This window comes from Maylandia zebra, linkage group LG3 (assembly GCF_041146795.1).
Source record: "Maylandia zebra isolate NMK-2024a linkage group LG3, Mzebra_GT3a, whole genome shotgun sequence".
NCBI classification, from domain to species: Eukaryota; Metazoa; Chordata; class Actinopteri; order Cichliformes; family Cichlidae; genus Maylandia; species Maylandia zebra.
Window position 1 is genome coordinate 56,352,266 of NC_135169.1, and position 18,552 is coordinate 56,370,817.

At 38.8% G+C, this 18,552-nt stretch overlaps 1 protein-coding gene and 2 non-coding genes across 3 annotated transcripts; 2 read left to right on the plus strand and 1 right to left on the minus strand.

Moving 5' to 3' along the window:
- Window positions 1–3,213: 3,213 nt before the first annotated feature.
- trnas-uga (transfer RNA serine (anticodon UGA)) lies at window positions 3,214–3,295 on the plus strand. Its single transcript has one exon. It is a non-coding gene; the product is annotated as a tRNA-Ser (tRNA).
- A 238-nt stretch (window positions 3,296–3,533) lies between these two features.
- trnat-agu (transfer RNA threonine (anticodon AGU)) lies at window positions 3,534–3,607 on the minus strand. The gene has a single exon. It is a non-coding gene; the product is annotated as a tRNA-Thr (tRNA).
- A 10,062-nt stretch (window positions 3,608–13,669) lies between these two features.
- LOC101481046 (serpin peptidase inhibitor, clade E (nexin, plasminogen activator inhibitor type 1), member 1) lies at window positions 13,670–18,264 on the plus strand. Its single transcript, XM_012915921.4, has 9 exons — window positions 13,670–13,750; window positions 14,550–14,788; window positions 15,052–15,276; window positions 15,388–15,582; window positions 15,686–15,884; window positions 16,004–16,104; window positions 17,061–17,147; window positions 17,475–17,558; window positions 17,644–18,264. The coding sequence occupies exons 2-9, from the start codon at window positions 14,551–14,553 to the stop codon at window positions 17,685–17,687; spliced, it is 1,173 nt and encodes a 390-aa protein (XP_012771375.1). The 5' UTR covers window positions 13,670–13,750; window position 14,550; the 3' UTR covers window positions 17,688–18,264.
- The last annotated feature ends 288 nt before the right edge of the window (window positions 18,265–18,552 follow it).

The window sequence follows — 18,552 nt, forward strand, 5'->3', positions numbered from 1 at the left end:
CCTGTGCATTCCTCTATTATCCTTCAGTGTTACACATTTCAATGTTTTTTTCCTCGCTACCTAGCCTGACCCGTCTCCCCAATGTGATGTTTGTGTATTGTATGTATGGTCTGTCATCTCGGTTGTGGGTAAAAGACCTGCAACTGACAAATAAAGGCTCTCATCTCATCATCATCTCATCTCAGTTCAGATTTGAAGACAGACACTCTTTCTGCTTTCACAATTAAGCTCATTAAGTTTTTGCAAAGGTTTTTAGGTAGCGGTGGTGGCCCTTCACTTTAAAAGCTCTAGAAAAACAGTCCTTTGGCATGATTGCATAAATAAGTCTCGAAGTTCTGCTGGTTTTAGTTATGGAAAATTGAATCCCATGCTCCACTTAAAATTATTAAGAGTGGACACAACATTAGATGACAACCTAAATGACATTTCTGATATGAAGAATCATCTAATCATCTTTTTTGAGAATTTGTGTGGTATCATATCAGAGATCTGAGAGTAGGGAAAAACCAAAGAGAAATTTGTAATAAAACACGTATAAAATAAAATATGATGGCCACACCCAGAAACAATCAACTTAGCAATGACTTTATCTCAACAATTCAGAATACTAGCTCTCATATTTCATGTCAATGACAAGAATTGGACAGAAGAGATTAAACAATAAAGATACAGGACGATGCACAAAATGATACAGGAGCTTGAATGTCATCGTAGATGCAGCTGATTCTCTCTCATATTACTGCACTATGTTAATGTCCAGAACATTATCTTTATCTTTTCTTATATCTTGGTCCCCGGACTACTTCCTTGTTTCCTTAGTTCTAAACCCATAAGAACCCAAGGTGATACAGGTGTCACTGTCCTTTTACACACGGAAGAAAGTTCCTGTTAAAGTTTCAACAGGGACTCTCCCATCGTTTTCCTGACAGTGAAAATGGGTTTGGGCTTTTATGACCCACATAGACAAAACATTTTCCTGATATTTCTTGAATAAATTATGAAATAAGATAAATTAAATGAGGCAAATAGCAAACATGCTCAGCAGCAACATTATAATAATAATTCCGAATTAGGTATAAAATGTTAAAATTGAGGTAACATCCTTGTTTTAAACTGATTCAGCTCTGACTTGAGTTTCCTGCTGGTTTGATGAATGCAGAGCTATCACACTATGCCCTAAAAAGTGTTACATAAGTTTTCTACCTTGCAGTGAATCTTACAAGTAAAGCATTGCATCCATTGTACTGGACAGCATATAAACCTAATTTAATAATAGCTCTGTACGTCGTTTTCAAATGAGATCTTTTTAAAATCAACGGACAAGCTTCTATGTTTACTTGTGAACGCATCATATAGAAAAATAACCTTTAAACACAGATGATCTGTGGATGGTGGCTTAGCTTGAATCATTAAAATATAAAATCATCAACATGAATCAGCTATGGGTGTGCATGAAAGTTCTAGTCCAATAAAGATACTGAGACGTGAGTGAAGTCCTTCAAAGTAAGGACCTTTGTGTTGGTTGCCATTGTGACCACAGTGTGTTTCTCAGGGGTGTGGTTTAAAATCACACACTGCAACCTGGAGTTAAGTTTTTTTTACACCAAGTAAGAACCAAGTGTTTCACATGAGATCTGGGTGCTGTGGTAGTGAGTCGCCTGAATGCAGAAATATTCTGTTCTAACGTAGCTGTGCCCTTTCTGTGGAGCGTGATCTATATGCTTCTTTGGTTAGGTGGTTATTCTAAATAAGCTGTAAGTGTAGATGTGACAATGAATAATTGCCTGTCGGTCTTAAACAAGTGACAAGTTTTAGATACTATACTGCTCAAAAGATTAAAGCAACACTTTGTAATGACAGTATGGCATCAAGTCAGTTCAAGTTCTGGGTTCTTGGTCTGGTCAGTGAAGTAGCAGACAGGGTTGTTAATCAGTTTCAGCTGCTTATGTGTAAATGAAATTAACAACACATACAGTAGGGTAGCAACAACGAAACACTTTTCCTTTGACATGTGGATGGAGTGCAAAGTGCTCTATATGAGGCCTTTAAGATAAGATGAGGCTATTCAAGACCTCGTGTGTGAGAAGAACGATTTTAAATTTGGTTCTGTATTTAACAGGAAGCCAACAAAGGGAAGCCAATACAGGAGAAATCTGCTCTCTCTTTCTAGTCCCTGTCAGGACTCTTGCTGCAGCATTTTGGATTAACTGAAGGCTTTTCAGGGAGTTTTTAGTACAGCCTGTTACAGTTTCCCCCAATTGTTTACACACAATTACTTGTACTTCAGACACAATGACTACAACATGTAACTGATCCACCAACCCCCAGAACCAATCCTGCTAAACTACAAGCACAAGTCCTGCTTTACACTCAAATTGCAGTTTTAAAAAACTTTTTTCAAAACACTACACAGAATTTTTTTTAAATCTGTGGTTTGAAGGACATATTCTAGTCAATAACAACTCCTCGATTCCTCTCAATGTTACTGGAAGACAAGTATCTGGTTTCATACCACATTTCTGAGATATAAGATAAGATAAAGTTAAGCTTTCACATTTTTAAGGCACATCTACGGCAGAGTACAATAACCTCAGTTTTAACTCGATTTGGAAGGAGAAAATCCTTCTTCTTCTGTCAGTTTGAGCCAGCCCACCGTCTGGTGACATCATCCAGTTAGTAAGGTGGGCAGTTTTAGTGTCGGACGAGCGGTGTTAGTCCGGTGGGGATGCACTGATTCCTGTGGGATGTGATGTGTGCGTGAATGTTAAAAAATCACACACACACCCGTGTGATTACAGCCACAGGAACTGAGCTTTGAGAATAAAGTGCCTCAAACCAAACCTCAAGCTCCTTCTTCTATACTCTGGGACAACTTGGCCTTAAGTGGTGTTCTGGCCAACACACCGGGGTGACCATAGTGCTAAAGAGTGAATCAGTGCCACAACCGTGTCTATTCCTGACATCTCCATTATAAGTGATACTGCCTCAATCAGAAACATAACTAGTGAGGGTGGGCACATCTTTTTTTTTCTTTTCCAGAATTCTGAGATTAAAGTCAGAATTCTGAGATTAATGTGTGATACTAAAGTCTTCTGACATTTTTCTCAGAATTCTGGAAAAGGAAAAACAAAACACATGCCCACTTTTTTCCCACTTATTCGACTTATACGACTTACTCACTTATCAAAACAATACCCACCATGTAGTGGCTTAGCTGCGATGGCCGAGTGGTTAAGGCGTTGGACTTGAAATCCAATGGGATCTTCCCGCGCAGGTTCGAACCCTGCTCGCAGCGTGTGCTTTCCTTTCACTACTTTTATTCATAGAAAAATGTAAATTTACTGACTCTATTCTTGGAATCTAAAGATGGTTATCTATGAAATAAAAATATTACGCTATCTAAAACGAAAAAAGACTATGAGCCCATTTGAGTCATTGATTAAATGTCAGTCCGATAGTCTATGTTATACGGATATTAAAAGTACTTCACAATTATTCTAACAATTGGCAGTAAATTATGTGTTTCCATAAAAAGGCACCGCTGGGATTCGAACCCAGGATCTCCTGTTTACTAGACAGGCGCTTTAACCAACTAAGCCACGGCGCCACCTACTCCGCAGCCGTGCTATTTTTGCGTTAAAGATGTAGACTTACCCGGAAAATTTTTAAAACGAAACTTTGTGAAGACCGGCCGGACCCAAACATGTGTCAATCCTTAACATAGCGCTGAGTCAAGAGGAACTCTAGTAAACATGAGGAGGACTTATGATAAAGACGTATTCAAACTGAGCCAGGGATGTACGGAGATGGGGCGCTAACCTGGTCACCGACTTCTGGAGAGAGCTAACTAGAACTTGAATTCGCTGAAGCTCGGCTTTAAATGAGTTTTCAACCATTAGTTAGGATACATGGAAGAAAATGGATGGAAGGGCTATACACGCCTGATATGAAAAGAAAATATTTATTTAAAAGTTGTCTATATTAGTCACAATATCATAATGAAATGTATTACAAGTTAATATAAACTTAATATATTGTTATTTAGTAGCATCGGGGAGAAACAGCAAGTAATCAAGTGGGGCACTGCAGGCAGCCATGCGAGAGCTGCACCCCGATGCGGTCGAGCCCTGCTGAGCACCTTCTAAGCCCACTAGGTGGCAATGGAGGATAACAATTGACCAAAATGTCACACTGATGCATATCGTGTGTGGAACTGCAAAGTAAATTTTCATTACAGTTTTTTCTGATTGCTTAAGCACATTTTTTGTAACTATTGGCTAATTTTGCAAAACTCTTCACACAAATAAGAAAACCTGTCACCCAATAATCAAAACATTGTAGTTCTCTTGCAAAAGCGAACACAGCTAGATTAACTCTTCACACCTTCGTAAAAATGGTGTTTCCGTATCAAACAGTACACACAAGCCATCATCTACTAAGCACACAATGCGCCAACTGCACACTGATGGTATGAATATAAAACACATCTGGCCTTTGCTTTCTCTGTGCACAAGGTAGGCTATGTCAGTTTGAGCTCATACTTCTGTCATAGATCCATAAGCATAGAGGGATCCAAACTTCAAGTACTGGTGTTTATTCAAACACATCAAAACAAACACAAGTGTTTATTTCCAAGTATAGGATTATTTGCAATCGCCATAATGACTATATGGGTTACTTGGTCTGCAGTGAACATGCTTCCTCTGCCCCCAGCATCTGGTCATCTAGCAACTCTGTAAAGTAACAATTTCAGTATTTTTACATCAATGGTATTGGTGTGTTTCTCATTGGCATACGGCAGTGCTACAAATCTTTGTGCGAAGTGACTGTACTAACCGATTCTCATTTCAAGATGTCCTTATGGTGCTTGCTACAGTGTAGCGGCTCGAGTTAGGCTGGACCTGTTGGCCAGCTACCCTCAGGGTCATTCCACGGTTGATTACATGGTCCACTATTGTAGCTCTGATGTCATCAGCAATTCTATTTCTTACTCTTCCTACCCTTCCTCTCCCCCCTCCTCGTCTTCCTCTTGCTCCTCCTTGTCCTTGTCGTCCTCTTCATCCTACTTCTTCACCTCCACGTCCTCTTCCTCGGCCTCCTCTACTTCTCACTCTTTCTGCTCCCTCCATTGTACTCCACACACAGAGCTTACCTGTATTATAGTGCTTAGGCTGATTGCAAAGTGAACTGATTATCTAAAAAAGTTTTCACATGTGAAAGTGTGCCAGACAGTTGGCAAATTAGTGTTAATGATAGCCATACATGTGTATACTTTTGCTAGGAGTGTGTTGGAAATTTGGTAATTGAGTGTTGTGCAGTGAATTGTGCCTACAGTTTTGCAAAGTGTGTGTTACAAAATTGCAAACTGAGTGCAAAGCAGTTTTTGTGCTTTTAGTTTTGCAAACTCAGTGAGTGGTTTTGCTATAAGTCTGAATAGTTTTAGAGATTGTGCTACAGGAATCACAGTTAGGGTTTAAGCATTCAGAAAAAACTGTAAGATTGATAATTATACCTATTTGCATATTTTCTTTTCCCACTAGGTGGCACTCTAACTACTGCTGACAAATAGCATATCAATCTGTTCGGGGTGGGACTGTCACCATGCCTGTCAAGCTTGATAGAGGCTAGTCAATGAGCTACAGCATTTCATGCTTCATGGTGAAAGATCGAAACTCGGCATGCTGTCATGACCACGCCGTTTCACGAAACCCCAAAAGCTTCTCAGTTTAGCATAATCAAGGTCTTTAGATTCAATATTCAAAGCGTTTATTGTCATATGTACAAGAAGAAAAAGCATTTCTCTTTGCTGCCACACACAAATGCCGGATAGGTTAAGGGTTGACAGAAAGAAAACAAAATGCAAAGGAGCCATGAGCTTAATATGCAAGATGACCTGATGTGCAAAAATCACTGTTAAGATTCGTGCTCTAATAACAGCTACAGAAGTGGAAAGCTGCACATTAGAGGAGTATGCTAAGATTCATGAGTTTTTGAGCTTTCCAAGCCCCTCTAAAGCTACTTCCTGCTCCCTGGTAACTCGGCATGCCTTTCAGTGAAATCTCACAATTTTCACAATGAAGCGTCTGATATGTACCCACACTAGATTTCAGGTGGATGGGATCAACATGTGAGGAGCAGTGCATTAAAATTTCAAACGTGACATTTCCAGTTGCCACTAGGTGGCACTTTAACTTTTGCTAACAACGGCCATATCAGTGTTATCGCGTTGATTAGACAAGGACAAGATTAGACAAGGTCTCTTTGAGTACAGCAATTTTGTGCTTGATGGTAAAACATGTCGCCAGTGTCACACCCTTTGACAAAGACTGCTGGTTTACTTGTGGCTCAAAGGGTATTTAAAAGTTGAATGGAAGTTCTATTAGGAAATTTAACAAAACCTGGAAATCATTTCTTTTACTGGTTGTCACCATTACTGTACTTCCTGAGACTGAAGTGAACTGAGTGAGGCTACGTTATAAAGCTTTTGTTTTGTTCTCTTTTGGGGGTTTTTTCCTTTCGTTTTGTTGTTGGTGGGTTTTTTCTTTTTTTGTTATGCTTGTTATGTGTATGGGTCTTGAGGTATTTTTTATGTGCAGAGACTGGATCTCTGCGGTGTCTTGTCTAGGGTGGACCTGGAAGGGGGAGAATTCGGGAGGGTGTAATGGACATACAATTGTTCTGAAATCAAAATCGACTTTGCTGTTGCTGACTTTGTATGTCATGGTTGAAATCAATAAAACAAAGTTGGAAAAGTTGAATGGAAGGCAGAGCCTTCAGCTTCCAGGGCTCCTGAGGAACAAAATACGGTAAATGTCTAGAAAAAAATATGGACATATATTACCATTATGGGTAATTCTACAAACTGCTTTTTATGATTATACTGACATATAACAACCTTTGTAACAGTGCATGGTTAGCCATTTTTAGGTTTTTCTTTCTGTTTAACCCATGAGTGATGGACTCTAAAACATTTTATGGGTAAGCAGTCTGACACCTTTGGGATCGTGCCTCTTTTGACTGTCAAACAGTGGAGCAAAGAGGTTCACACAGAGGTAGTGTTTCCCTATCTTTATCACCACTAGAGGGTTGTTTTTCATTTTATGTACTGGTTATGGCAGAAGCGGGTACAGGGTTATTTAAGGTCATGGGTAATTCTGTTCAGGTGTTGCTGATGAGAAATGGTTTTCTCCTGTGCTTAATCAAGTTACCTGTTGCGTTTTATAAATGGAAATGGCAAGAAAACCAGACAATGCAAATGAAATAAATGACTCATGAATATGAATGGAAACAAAGATCGGCATGGTGAACTTTGATTGAGTGAACGTTAAAACTACTACCAAACAATTAGAAACCACAGTGTCAAAATAATGGATTTAGTCACTACAGGTAGAGGAAACTTTTTATCTGCTGGTACACATGTACAGTACTCCACAATATTCCAGTACTCAAGAGCAGTCAGGCTATATCTCTGTTTGGATATATCTTTGACCTAAGCATCTCACACTATAAGAGGCTACGAGAAGTCATTTTTTCAATTCAGTTTTATTTATACAGCACCAAATCCCAACAACAGTCACCTCAAGGCAATTTGGTAGACCCTACAATAATACATACAGAGAAAAACCCAACAATCATGTGACCCCCTATGAGCAAGCACACTGGTGACAGTGGGAAGGAAAAACTCCCTTTTAACAGGAAGAAACCTCCAACAGAACCAGGCTCAGGGAGGGGCGGGCCATCTGCTGCCACCGGTTGGGGTGAGAGAAGGAAGACAGGACAAAGACATGCTGTGGAAGAGAGACAGAGATTAATAACAGGTATGAGTGGGTTAGACTTGATAGGAGGTGTTAGGTTCACGCATGGTGTCTGATTGCAGCATGAGCATTCACCCTTCCCTTAGCTGTTAACCAGAAGCTGGTTTGCACGGACCGGCCTTTAAGGTGTCGCGGATAAATACAACAAAATAAAACTAGTACCGGTACCGAAAAACAGAAAATTTATTCATAACACAGTGAAAAGACCCAGGAAAACCGAGTAAACGATAAAAACGATAACAAAATAACGCTGAAAACCGATAAAAACCCTGAAAACTATACATTTCACACCTGAGCCTCAACTCTCGCGGCCCGGTACCAAACGACTCACGGACCGGTACCGGTCCGATGCCTGGGGGGTTGGGGACCACTGTTATAGATTGTCTGGAATTTGGCTTATAGCAGGGTGGGCCCTGGATCACTGCTTTCTTTCTCTTGTTACAGGCCTACGCACTGCTGCTGTCTTGTTGTAGCCTTGTTGTTGCTTTGTTGTGGTTGTGTTGACTGGCATAGACTGGTTCTTTGTGTTTTATGGTGTTTTAGTGTTAACTGTTGTACTTTAATCATGCTTTTAATAGGAGTTTAAGTTGCAGAGAGACTGCACGGGTGAGTAATTGGTGGCACCCTTGGGCACTCCCCCGTGTAGGTTCCCTCCCCAAGTGGCTGGTCAAAATGGTTGTTTAAATATTTTACTGAGCTGCTCTTTAACTAGGACAGCATCGTGACAGCGAGCCTTGTAAGCTAATGTTTGTTAATAAAGTGTCTTAATTAACAGTCCTGTATTGTCCTGCTCATTGCCCCGACTCTCCAGTTTTTTTTTTGTTTTTTAACCTGTAGTTGGAAAACAAAACAAACTTGGACATTAGAAAGTAAAAACAAACTCTTGTCATTTCCTGTTTATTGCTTGATGACTTCACGTAGTATGAATGTGGGATAAACTGTTAAAAGTCAAATGTGTGCTCGTTTGTGGTGAGCAGCTGATCAAACAAGTTAAGAATTGTAAAAGTCTTCAAGCACATTCCGGCCTGTGAGACTCATTGAGACTCAGTGAACCATGACTCTGTGCTACATGCACACATTTCTACATCTCTGCCATTCAAAGACGCTGTGTGAGCTGGAGGGAGTTTGGTTGGAAAAGCCTGATAAGTTACTTTATTACAACATACCAAAAATCTCACTATGACTGTGATGTGGAAACACAAATGCAGACTATTATATTTTCTGGGACTGTCAGGTTATTAAAACTTACTGGAAGGCAATAAGATAAGATAAGATAAGATAAGATAACCTTTATTAGTCCCACACGTGGAAATACATGTGGCAACACGAGATATTTAGAAGTTGCCTGCTTTGACAGTTATTTGTTTCTCGTGCTTAGTTTTCCTTCACCTTCTTATATCTATCTGAGCACTCAAAGCAGTTTACATAACTCGCCTAATAGTATAGATAGATAAGTGCTACATCATTTTTTTTTAATTCATTTACTACTGCTATGGAGAAGAGCATGAGGTTTAAGGAGAAATGTGAAACCTTTCATCCTCCAAAACTTTATCCAGCTCCTAAGTTTATAAATTCTGCATTCTGCTTTGCGGTCTCCAATCGCACTGAAATGCAGCCAGATGCTCATCTCCTCTGTGTACCCGGCCTGTACCACTAACTTGGTGTCTTTGGAATGTCTGCCCCCTCCCCCTTCCTTGTTTCACGTAATGGTATGATCCTAGTCTGTCTTTGCGTGTGATTGGTGTCCATAAACACAAAGCCCCGCCCCTGCCTGCATGGTTTGTCAGCAGGCCGGTGAAGCTCGCACTTACTGACGGGTCACTAATAAGTCACACATTCTCGCATGCCGCCGGAAGTTTGCTCCCCTGCCGCAGACAGCAGACTAACTGTCGTTTGATTCTGCAGAGAGTTGGGATGACTGTACACCACGCGCTTCACTATCCACTGATCCCATTGTGATTTTACGTGGAGTTGCTTTCAATCCAAATCGCATCAACTTTGTTAGAATATAATAAACAGTTGATTGTGGAATATGAAGTAGCGAATACATTTCATGGATGGAAATTCCCGTTTTCTGAACATAAGCGATCTTCTATCTGTTCACCACAATCACACCCATTTACTCACCTAACCACAAACACTTGAGTTTTCCATTTCTTCTGTCTCTCATTGACTGCTTTGCACTTTCAGGGATTATATAAAACTGTTTCATCATACATACAGCAGGAACTTATGTAACAAAATTACTTTCTGTTGTTTTTGTAGGCTTGGTCCCTGTATATCAGTAAAATGTTAAAATAATTGAGGAATACTGCTGGATATGAATATGATAACTGTGCCTCAGTTTTATCTCATTTTGGTAGGATGGCTGAGAGCCGTGTCGTATACAGCTCAACATGATAGTCAATACACTAAAAGTAACTGTCACATTACTCTAGTGTTTTGTATGATAACCATGTTAGTAAATTTCAGTATAAATGTGATTGGCCCCCTCTCTGCTTATTTCATAGAGAATACATTTAGAAAAGGAGAGGCTAGTTTGAAAGTAAGACAGTGTATCTTCATCAGTGACTTTTGTCTTCAGAGATATTTATGTACTTTAAGTTTTAACCAAAACTTCTGAAATAATGGGGCCTCCAAGTCAACAAAAGTACCTACTGTTAATATGGAGCGCTTCAAAGTTTTGACATTTTTTGATAGTTTTCTGAAAGAAATGGATAAAAAGGGGAGTAATTAAGATAAAACACATGGATGAATTGTTTTGACAAATTATTTTCATCTGAGATCGGCCAAACTGCTATGAACCCTGTTAATTACTTTTAAACCACAAACTATTAGAACTGATCAGCAGAATAATTACAGTCCATTATTTCTTGTTTTTAAGAAAAATCAGGATGCATTTTGGTAGCTGCCAAAATGCTTTCATCATGAACACTAGAGAAGACTGGACTCAGTAGGTTCACTAACAGTGTGTTTATTTACAGTGAAGGTAAAAACAACAGACAGCATAAGGAATGATAGCTGGAATGTCCTGGTCTCCACTACAGATTCACAGATAAACTGTTTCTCAAGGAAAAACTCGCTCTTGGCAAGTCCCCCAGACACAACCAGGTACCTGCACAGAGAAGAAATATAGGTGTGCTGGATGCAAAGGTGGCACACAGAGGAAGACCCTGAAACAGAAGGTGCAGTTAATGAACATAAAACAGGAGAGAAGAGAGCATGATGTAGCAAGACAGACAGAAAGTAGATGAGTCAACACAAGGACCACATCAGCTTTGATGTGTGGAGATAGGTCTCTACAGAAATGTTACACTCAGGACTTATTGTACATGTCCCTGCAGCTGTGATGGGCTGATACAGAGGAACAACCACACTCTGACACATCAGTCATAACATGATCATCCCTCACCGTATTACTCAAAAGGCAGCAGTCCGGCACCACACTTTTTTCAGGCTATAACAATATATCAGCTGTAATATACCATATTATTGCTGAAAATTAGTGCAAATGTTAATTTTAAGCCTTTACGTTTTGTTGAAATTTATAATTATATATAAAGTAATAATGTTGTGAACTAGCACAATATAAATACAACTGAACTGAAATTTCTGTTTATCCTCTTAATTTTAACTCTATTTTCAAACCCATGAGGTTTATTCAAGTCACCTGGATTCTAACCAAAGAGCACGCAGAGTTATTAGTGACAGTGTAGCCAGACTGTGTGGAGTTATGTAAATTACTTTGAGCGCTCAGATTGATTAGAACCAGTCCATTTACCAATATGAGAAGGTGATATAAAACAGGAAATAAGACTTATAACTAAATAGAGAAACATGGATGTATAAATAAATTAACCAGAGAAAAGTGATACAGAGGGACGAGCCCCACAGAGGGAACAAATAAACCCAATAACTAGGACAAAAATACCTGGGAATAAATACAAATCAATAGCTAAGCAATAACAAAACTAAGAGTCAGTGTGTGGTGTTATTTGCTGCCTTGGCAACAGTTCATTCCTGTTTTCTCTCACAGAGAACTGAGTGGGTGTACAAACCAAATTTCCAGTCACAGCCTTACATGGAATGTACTAAATCCTCAGGGGTTGTGGGACCAAGTTACAGTAACCAGATGTGCTGATGCATCTTTATATTTTAGGAAACATTGTCTAAAGCAAAAACAGCATAATGTGTAAAAATAACAGTGGTGATCCTAAAGGCTTGATAACGGACTTGTCATCCCATTGTTCACTGTTGTTATTCTCTCACTGTTGTGGCTGTGTCACATTCCCAGGGTATTAGTAGTGGGAGCTTCTCAGGCTTAATAAACAAATTTTGAGTATTTTGAAGATAGAAAACTACATCTATTTAAAAGCCAGGGCAAAAAATGCCAGACACTGTCAATGGCCATAAACATTTGTCAAAGACTCAGTTATCTTAGAATAAAGAAAGATCTGGTTCCCAAACCTTGTCATTAAAATTTGTAGCCTAGGTTTGTATTTTTCTTTGGAATTATTTTGAATGTTTTACACAAGGTGAACTAGTTTAAACTGATTTTCTCTGTTAATAAGGTATTCATGAAATTACATTTGCACATCTTTTCAGTCTGAGTATAACTCAAGAGGTACATCATCTACTTATCAGTAGGTTGGTGGTTTGATCCCTGGATGCTTCAGTTTGCATGTCAACTATACTTCGACAAGATCCTAATCCCGAGTTCTCCCAGTGCATCCATCAGAATGTGAGTGAATGTTAGAAAAGCTCTCAAGGATGAAACAGCTTGTGTGAATGCAGCTTGTTATATAAGGTCCCCTCACAGAAACGATGTTCCAGCAGCACAACATCTGTTCACCTTTTTTATTTATGTATTTTATACTTAGTTTGTGTTTTTGGTGATTCTTATGTTTCTGTTACTCTGGATAATCCACAGATGGTTTTGGTCCTACTTCTTAGGAAAAATTGTTGACACTATTCTGATGATTAAGGGATGCAGTTTGGTAATTTCTGTGTCTCCTGGGTATCTGCAGTGTTTTAACATCTTCTTGTCCTTTTTGTTTCTTTGTTTCTTAGTAATGGAAATTGAAACACTCCATAACAAAATCAGGTCCAGGAAGCTCTTTGATTTTGCTTTCTTCTATATAACAAATGGCTTCAATTACAATTTTGTTAGGCTGCCACAAGCTTCCGTAGATAGACTTGGAAAAAGTGTGTAAAATGCAACTCTCTGTCCTGTCTACCAGATGCTTGGTGAGTAGTGGGATAAGGAATGTTAAAAGTTGTGACTAAATTTGGAATTCTGATGCAGCCCCACCCAAAGTGAAAGCACATGAGCATGTATACCACTCACTGCAGCACTGGATTATATATGTTTTTAACCTGTGACACGTTAAAACAAGTCAAAAATAGCCTTCCAAACAAAAACAAATAACAGATAGCACATTTACTTCCACACCATATTTCCTGTAGAAAAATGCAGAGCATTCGAGAGTGCAGCACTTGCCTCTCAGCCAGCAATATTTATTATATCCAGACATTTTAAAAAATCAGTGATTACGAAACATTACTGTGCATTCACCTCTGACTAACTGTCCCAGCATGAGCAGGAAGAACAGACTAATGTGTGTGTGTCCGTGTGGGGAAAGAGTTAAGTGACTTTCCATATCCTCAATGATAACTTGGAAAAAGAGACAAGGAAAAAAGTGAGAGGGAGGGTGAGTGGACATGTGTGTTCATGAAAAGGAAGTCTGTCCAGACAGTGTCAGATGACATCATCGTCTCCAACGCTTTGTGTGTTTATGTGTGTGCGTAGGAGGGAGGCAGTCTTTTAGTATAAATAGGCAAACCGCTGTCAGTATTTCAAACTCAGGGACCAGCAGAGAACAAACCTGAACAAACAGGGATTTGAAATACTACACTGGACACACACCAACTACAAGGTAAGGACCTGAACCTGACAGTTCAGACTTTAGCTTATACATACAGGCACACACAGCATTACAAGGAATTAGAAGGGAAATTGTTATTTAATACAATAAAGTGTAATTTAGCCTCTTGAGTAGTTTTCAGTTGATCTTGTCCACATCCATAAATTACACCATCAATCACATGTGCACAGCTTTTTTTAATACAGATGTCTATAATGTTGACTTGCATTCAGTTCCTAAGAACAAACTGAATCTGTTATAAATCCTATCCTGAATTATTATTATTAAGTTTATTATTATTAAATCTCATTATCCTGAGTCAGTGTTTGACTGAAGCACAGTTAGAAGTGGACTAATATATTCTTCTTCTTTTCTTTCTTTTTTTTTTTACATCTACCAGTTGTGGCTAGTTTGACACGTTTTCTTTCTGTCTTTATTTATTTTCATACTCTTTGCTGGAACCTTTCTGTATGCAAGTTTTTACAGTCATAATTTTAAGACATCATTTTATGGCCAACTTTTGACAGGTCTTTAACCTTTCTCTGTACCACTGTGTAATCCAGTGCAGTTTCTTACTAAGAATCAGAAAGGATCTACAGACACAAGGTTAAACAAAAATCCACTCCTCTTTAAATGGATACAATACCTATTTCTAAAGAATGCATCAGTTTTAGTGATGTAGTGTACAATCACTGCGAGAAAAGCTGTTTGAGAAGAAAGGTTATACTTGCAGGTGTCAGATACAGAGTGTCTGCTGCATACTGAATCACCACTATTCATATTTGATGAAATTCTCATTTTTCTTTTCCAGAATGCTTTGTGTATATATTTTCCTGGTGCTGGCTCTGAGCAGAGTGGGACTGAGTTCTCTGCAGGATAAGCAGACTGATTTTGGGCTGAAGGTCTTCTACCAGTTGGCCCAGGAGTCAACAGACAAGAATGTGGTCTTGTCCCCATATGGTGTGGCCTCTGTTCTGGCCATGGCTCAGCTTGGTGCAAATGGAAACACCAGCAAGGCCTTAACTACAGCTATGGGTTTTTCTCTGCAAGGTGAGTGACATCTAGATCCAGACAACAAAGTGGGACTGCGGCAACAGGAACAGGTTACAGGAAATAATGAGAATATATCCATAAAGTTTTTAGCATCAGGACAACAATATGGCACTATTTACTGTTTTTACACATACTGTAGCGTTTGCAAAAGAAAGTTTGTAACTAAGTTAAAGAAAGATTAAAAAAAGGTAGTTTTGTGACTTTGGTAGACTAGAGCATGTCAAGACCATAACCATGAAAAAACAAAACTCGTCCCGCAGAGCGGGGGATGCTTCGGCAGCAGTGGCTTCTGCAGCGGGGCCTGTCCACTGAGGAAGGGGTAGAAATAGCCAACGGGGTGATGGTGGAGAGGAAGATGAATCTGGAGAAGAGATATCACCGGACCTTGGCCAAGGCCTTCAAGACCAACCCTCACCAGGTGGACTTCACGAAGCCAGACCAAGCCATCAGCGTTATCAATGCATGGGTCTCAGATCACACTGCAGGTATATTCATATAGCAGACTCAAACCCGTCTGAAACCTCCATCAGCTTTGATTTCTGCTGACGTCTATCTTTGTGTCCATCTTTGAAATTGTTTGGTCATCTCTTCTGCAGGTCTTATCCCTGAATTCTTGCAGTCTGGATCTCTGACTGATCAGACACGCCTCATCCTCCTTAATGCGCTCCACTTCCAGGGGCTCTGGAAAATTCCCTTTGACCCAAAACTGACACAGGAGAGGATGTTCCACTGTGCTAATGGCAGCACTGTGCCAGTCCACATGATGAGAATCACCAACCGCTTCAACTACGGTGGGCCACGTTGTTGCACTTGTTTATCAAACGGTTCCACAGATGACTAAGGTCTCTATCTGTATTTACTCATTAAGGCCTTTCTTTTCCCCTCAATTAACAGGAGAGTTTGTAACCGCTGATGGAGTGGATTACGATGTGATTGAGGTCCCATATGAGGGCGACTTACTGAGCATGCTCTTGGTGTCTCCCTTTGAGCCTGAAGTTCCTCTGAGCACGCTCAGTGCAGATCTGAGCAGCCAGAAGATCCGACAGTGGAGGACAGAGCTCAGGAATGTCAGGAGGCAGCTGGCCTTGCCTAGGTAAGAGTGGTCAGAGTGTATCTTTGGAGCTAACAATAAATTATATTGATTCATATTGATTATCACAAGGCTGTCAGCCTAAACAAAACACAAGAAACTGAAAGACTGGTGTTTTGAAGGTTTACTCTGGACTCCGAGGTGAATCTGAAGACTGCGCTAGTTAACATGGGACTAGGAGACATCTTCAACCCAGCTACTGCAGACTTCACACGCATCACCTGTAAGTCAACCTTTTTGTTAAATGTTCACCTCTCGGGGGTAACTGTAGTTCCCGAGGTGCAGCAGGTCATCTACCAATCAGAAAGTTGGAGGTTTGATCCCTAGCTACCCCAGTCTGTATGCCAAATATCCTCAGGCAAGATACTAACCCCAAGCTGCTCTCCGATGCATCCACTGGAGTATAATTAAGTGTGAATGTTAGATAGAAAGCACTTAAGCATATGAATGGTATAAATGAGATAAGTTGTATAAAGCACTGTGAGTGTTCGGGTAGATAGAACAGTGCTATCAGTGCTATCATCTTGGAGTCAGGAATGTCTCCAAGATTCCTTACAAACTTGGAGTCATGAGTGTATTGTGTTGTTATATGAACAAATCGGAGTGTGTTACAGATAGAATTCAAACAACTGAACTGTTTAACACGAATGGTGTTTTAATGAGGTCCAGCAGGACAAACAAAGAGATGAGTCCAGAAGATAGTTCATGACCATCACTAAAGCTGTTTCTGCACTATGATACACTCTTAATCCTGACTGGAGCTTTTGAAATAAACCAGTCTTTCAGAGATGATCACTCAGTTTTTTTATATCTATCTATCTATCTATCTATCTATCTATCTATCTATCTATCTATCTATCTATCTATCTATCTATCTATCTATCTATCTATCTATCTATCTATCTATCTATCTATCTATCTATCTATCTATCTATCTATCTATCTATCTATCTATCTATCTATCTATCTATTCATTACAACCACCTTAAAAGCCTGTGTGTCAAGACTGTCCATATTTAAAATTGAAGCATTTTAAGCCTTAATGATAGATTATAAATAAGCAGATAAAAAAAATTTAAGGTTTAAAAAAAACTACATAATGAAAAAAACAAACATATTTTATGTAATTGTTTTTTTCTTTATTTACTCATTTGTTTTTTTTTGTGTTTTTCCCTCTAGTGGATCAAAGGCTGTGTGTGTCGAAGGTCCTGCAAAAACTGAAAATTGAGGTGAATGAAGAGGGAACCAAAGGAGCAGCATCAACAGGTACCCTCATTTCTCAAGTCTATATATTTTTATTTGTGGCACAGGTGATATAATTGATTTTTTATGGTAGTATGGAACATAATATGATGTAAGCTAAAAGGGGATGTTGAAAATAGGCAAAAGAAGCAGAGTTCTTAATGTTTATAGATATTGATTTATAGACAGAGAAAATATTTTAATCATTTTTTGTGATTAATCATATTGTAACAAATACTTTTCAACAAAAAATGTATCAGGAGAACTATTTGAAGATAATGTGAGGGGTCCAAATGAGGTCCCCACATAAACCCAACACTGACCCCCCTTTCTTTTTCATTATTCTGTTAGCTGCTGTCTTGTTTTCTCGTATGGCCGTAGAGGAGATCATTCTAGACCGACCGTTCCTTTTCCTTATCCAGCACAAACTCACAGGTAACCTTTCACTAGAATAAAATTTTACAATACCAGACTGCTAATTGGTAGAGTGGCTCCCTAATGTTCTCCCTTTTATGTTTAGGTGCTGTTCTTTTCATGGGTCAGTTCAACCAGCCTCAGCAGTAACCCGCTCTGAAAACCTTTCATTCCCCTGCGTGAGGCTACTAAAATTCCACATAATGACCATCCAATGGATGACATATCTGACATATACTACTTACATCAGATGACATATTTGAAACTGTAAACTTTATCACTGGAAGGTTTATTTACAACATTATTGAAAAAGATTTTGCTAAATATATATATATATATATATATATATATACACACACACACACACACACACACACACACACACACACACACACATATATATATATATATATATATATATATATATACATATATATATATATATATATATATCTTTATAGATTATTTATTTCTCTGAATGTTTCTGAGTGATAAAACATATTGTGATATAAAGGAAAGTGAACATATGAGGTATTTCACCTGTTTCTGATACAAAAGATATTGATTTAATTGTAAGGGAGGGACGCTGAATGAATTAGTATTTATAAATAGTTATATTTTGATATTATTACTGTTAAAAAATATATTTCATATTTTTTGTTTGTTTTGTTCTTACATTTTTATTTCTGTCACTATGTTTATATTTATTAAACTACTATATTTTTTACATTGTTGCAGTCTTTGAGGAGTTCTTTGAAAGGTTAACATTGACTTTTTCTGTTCTCCCCCTGAGTCAAGCATCAAAAGGCACCTAACAAATCAATATAGTTTCTACACATAACAGAAATATTAGTTCCCATTTCTTTAGTTAAATCTGCCAGAGATAAGCTTTGCACAAAACAGCATTTTTGTCCTATTAAGCTGCAAAATAGGTATTAGCTGAAAACCTGAACACCTAGCATGGTGTGCAGTGACTGAGGAAACTAGACAAGTGGAAGACAAAAGCATGTCTAAA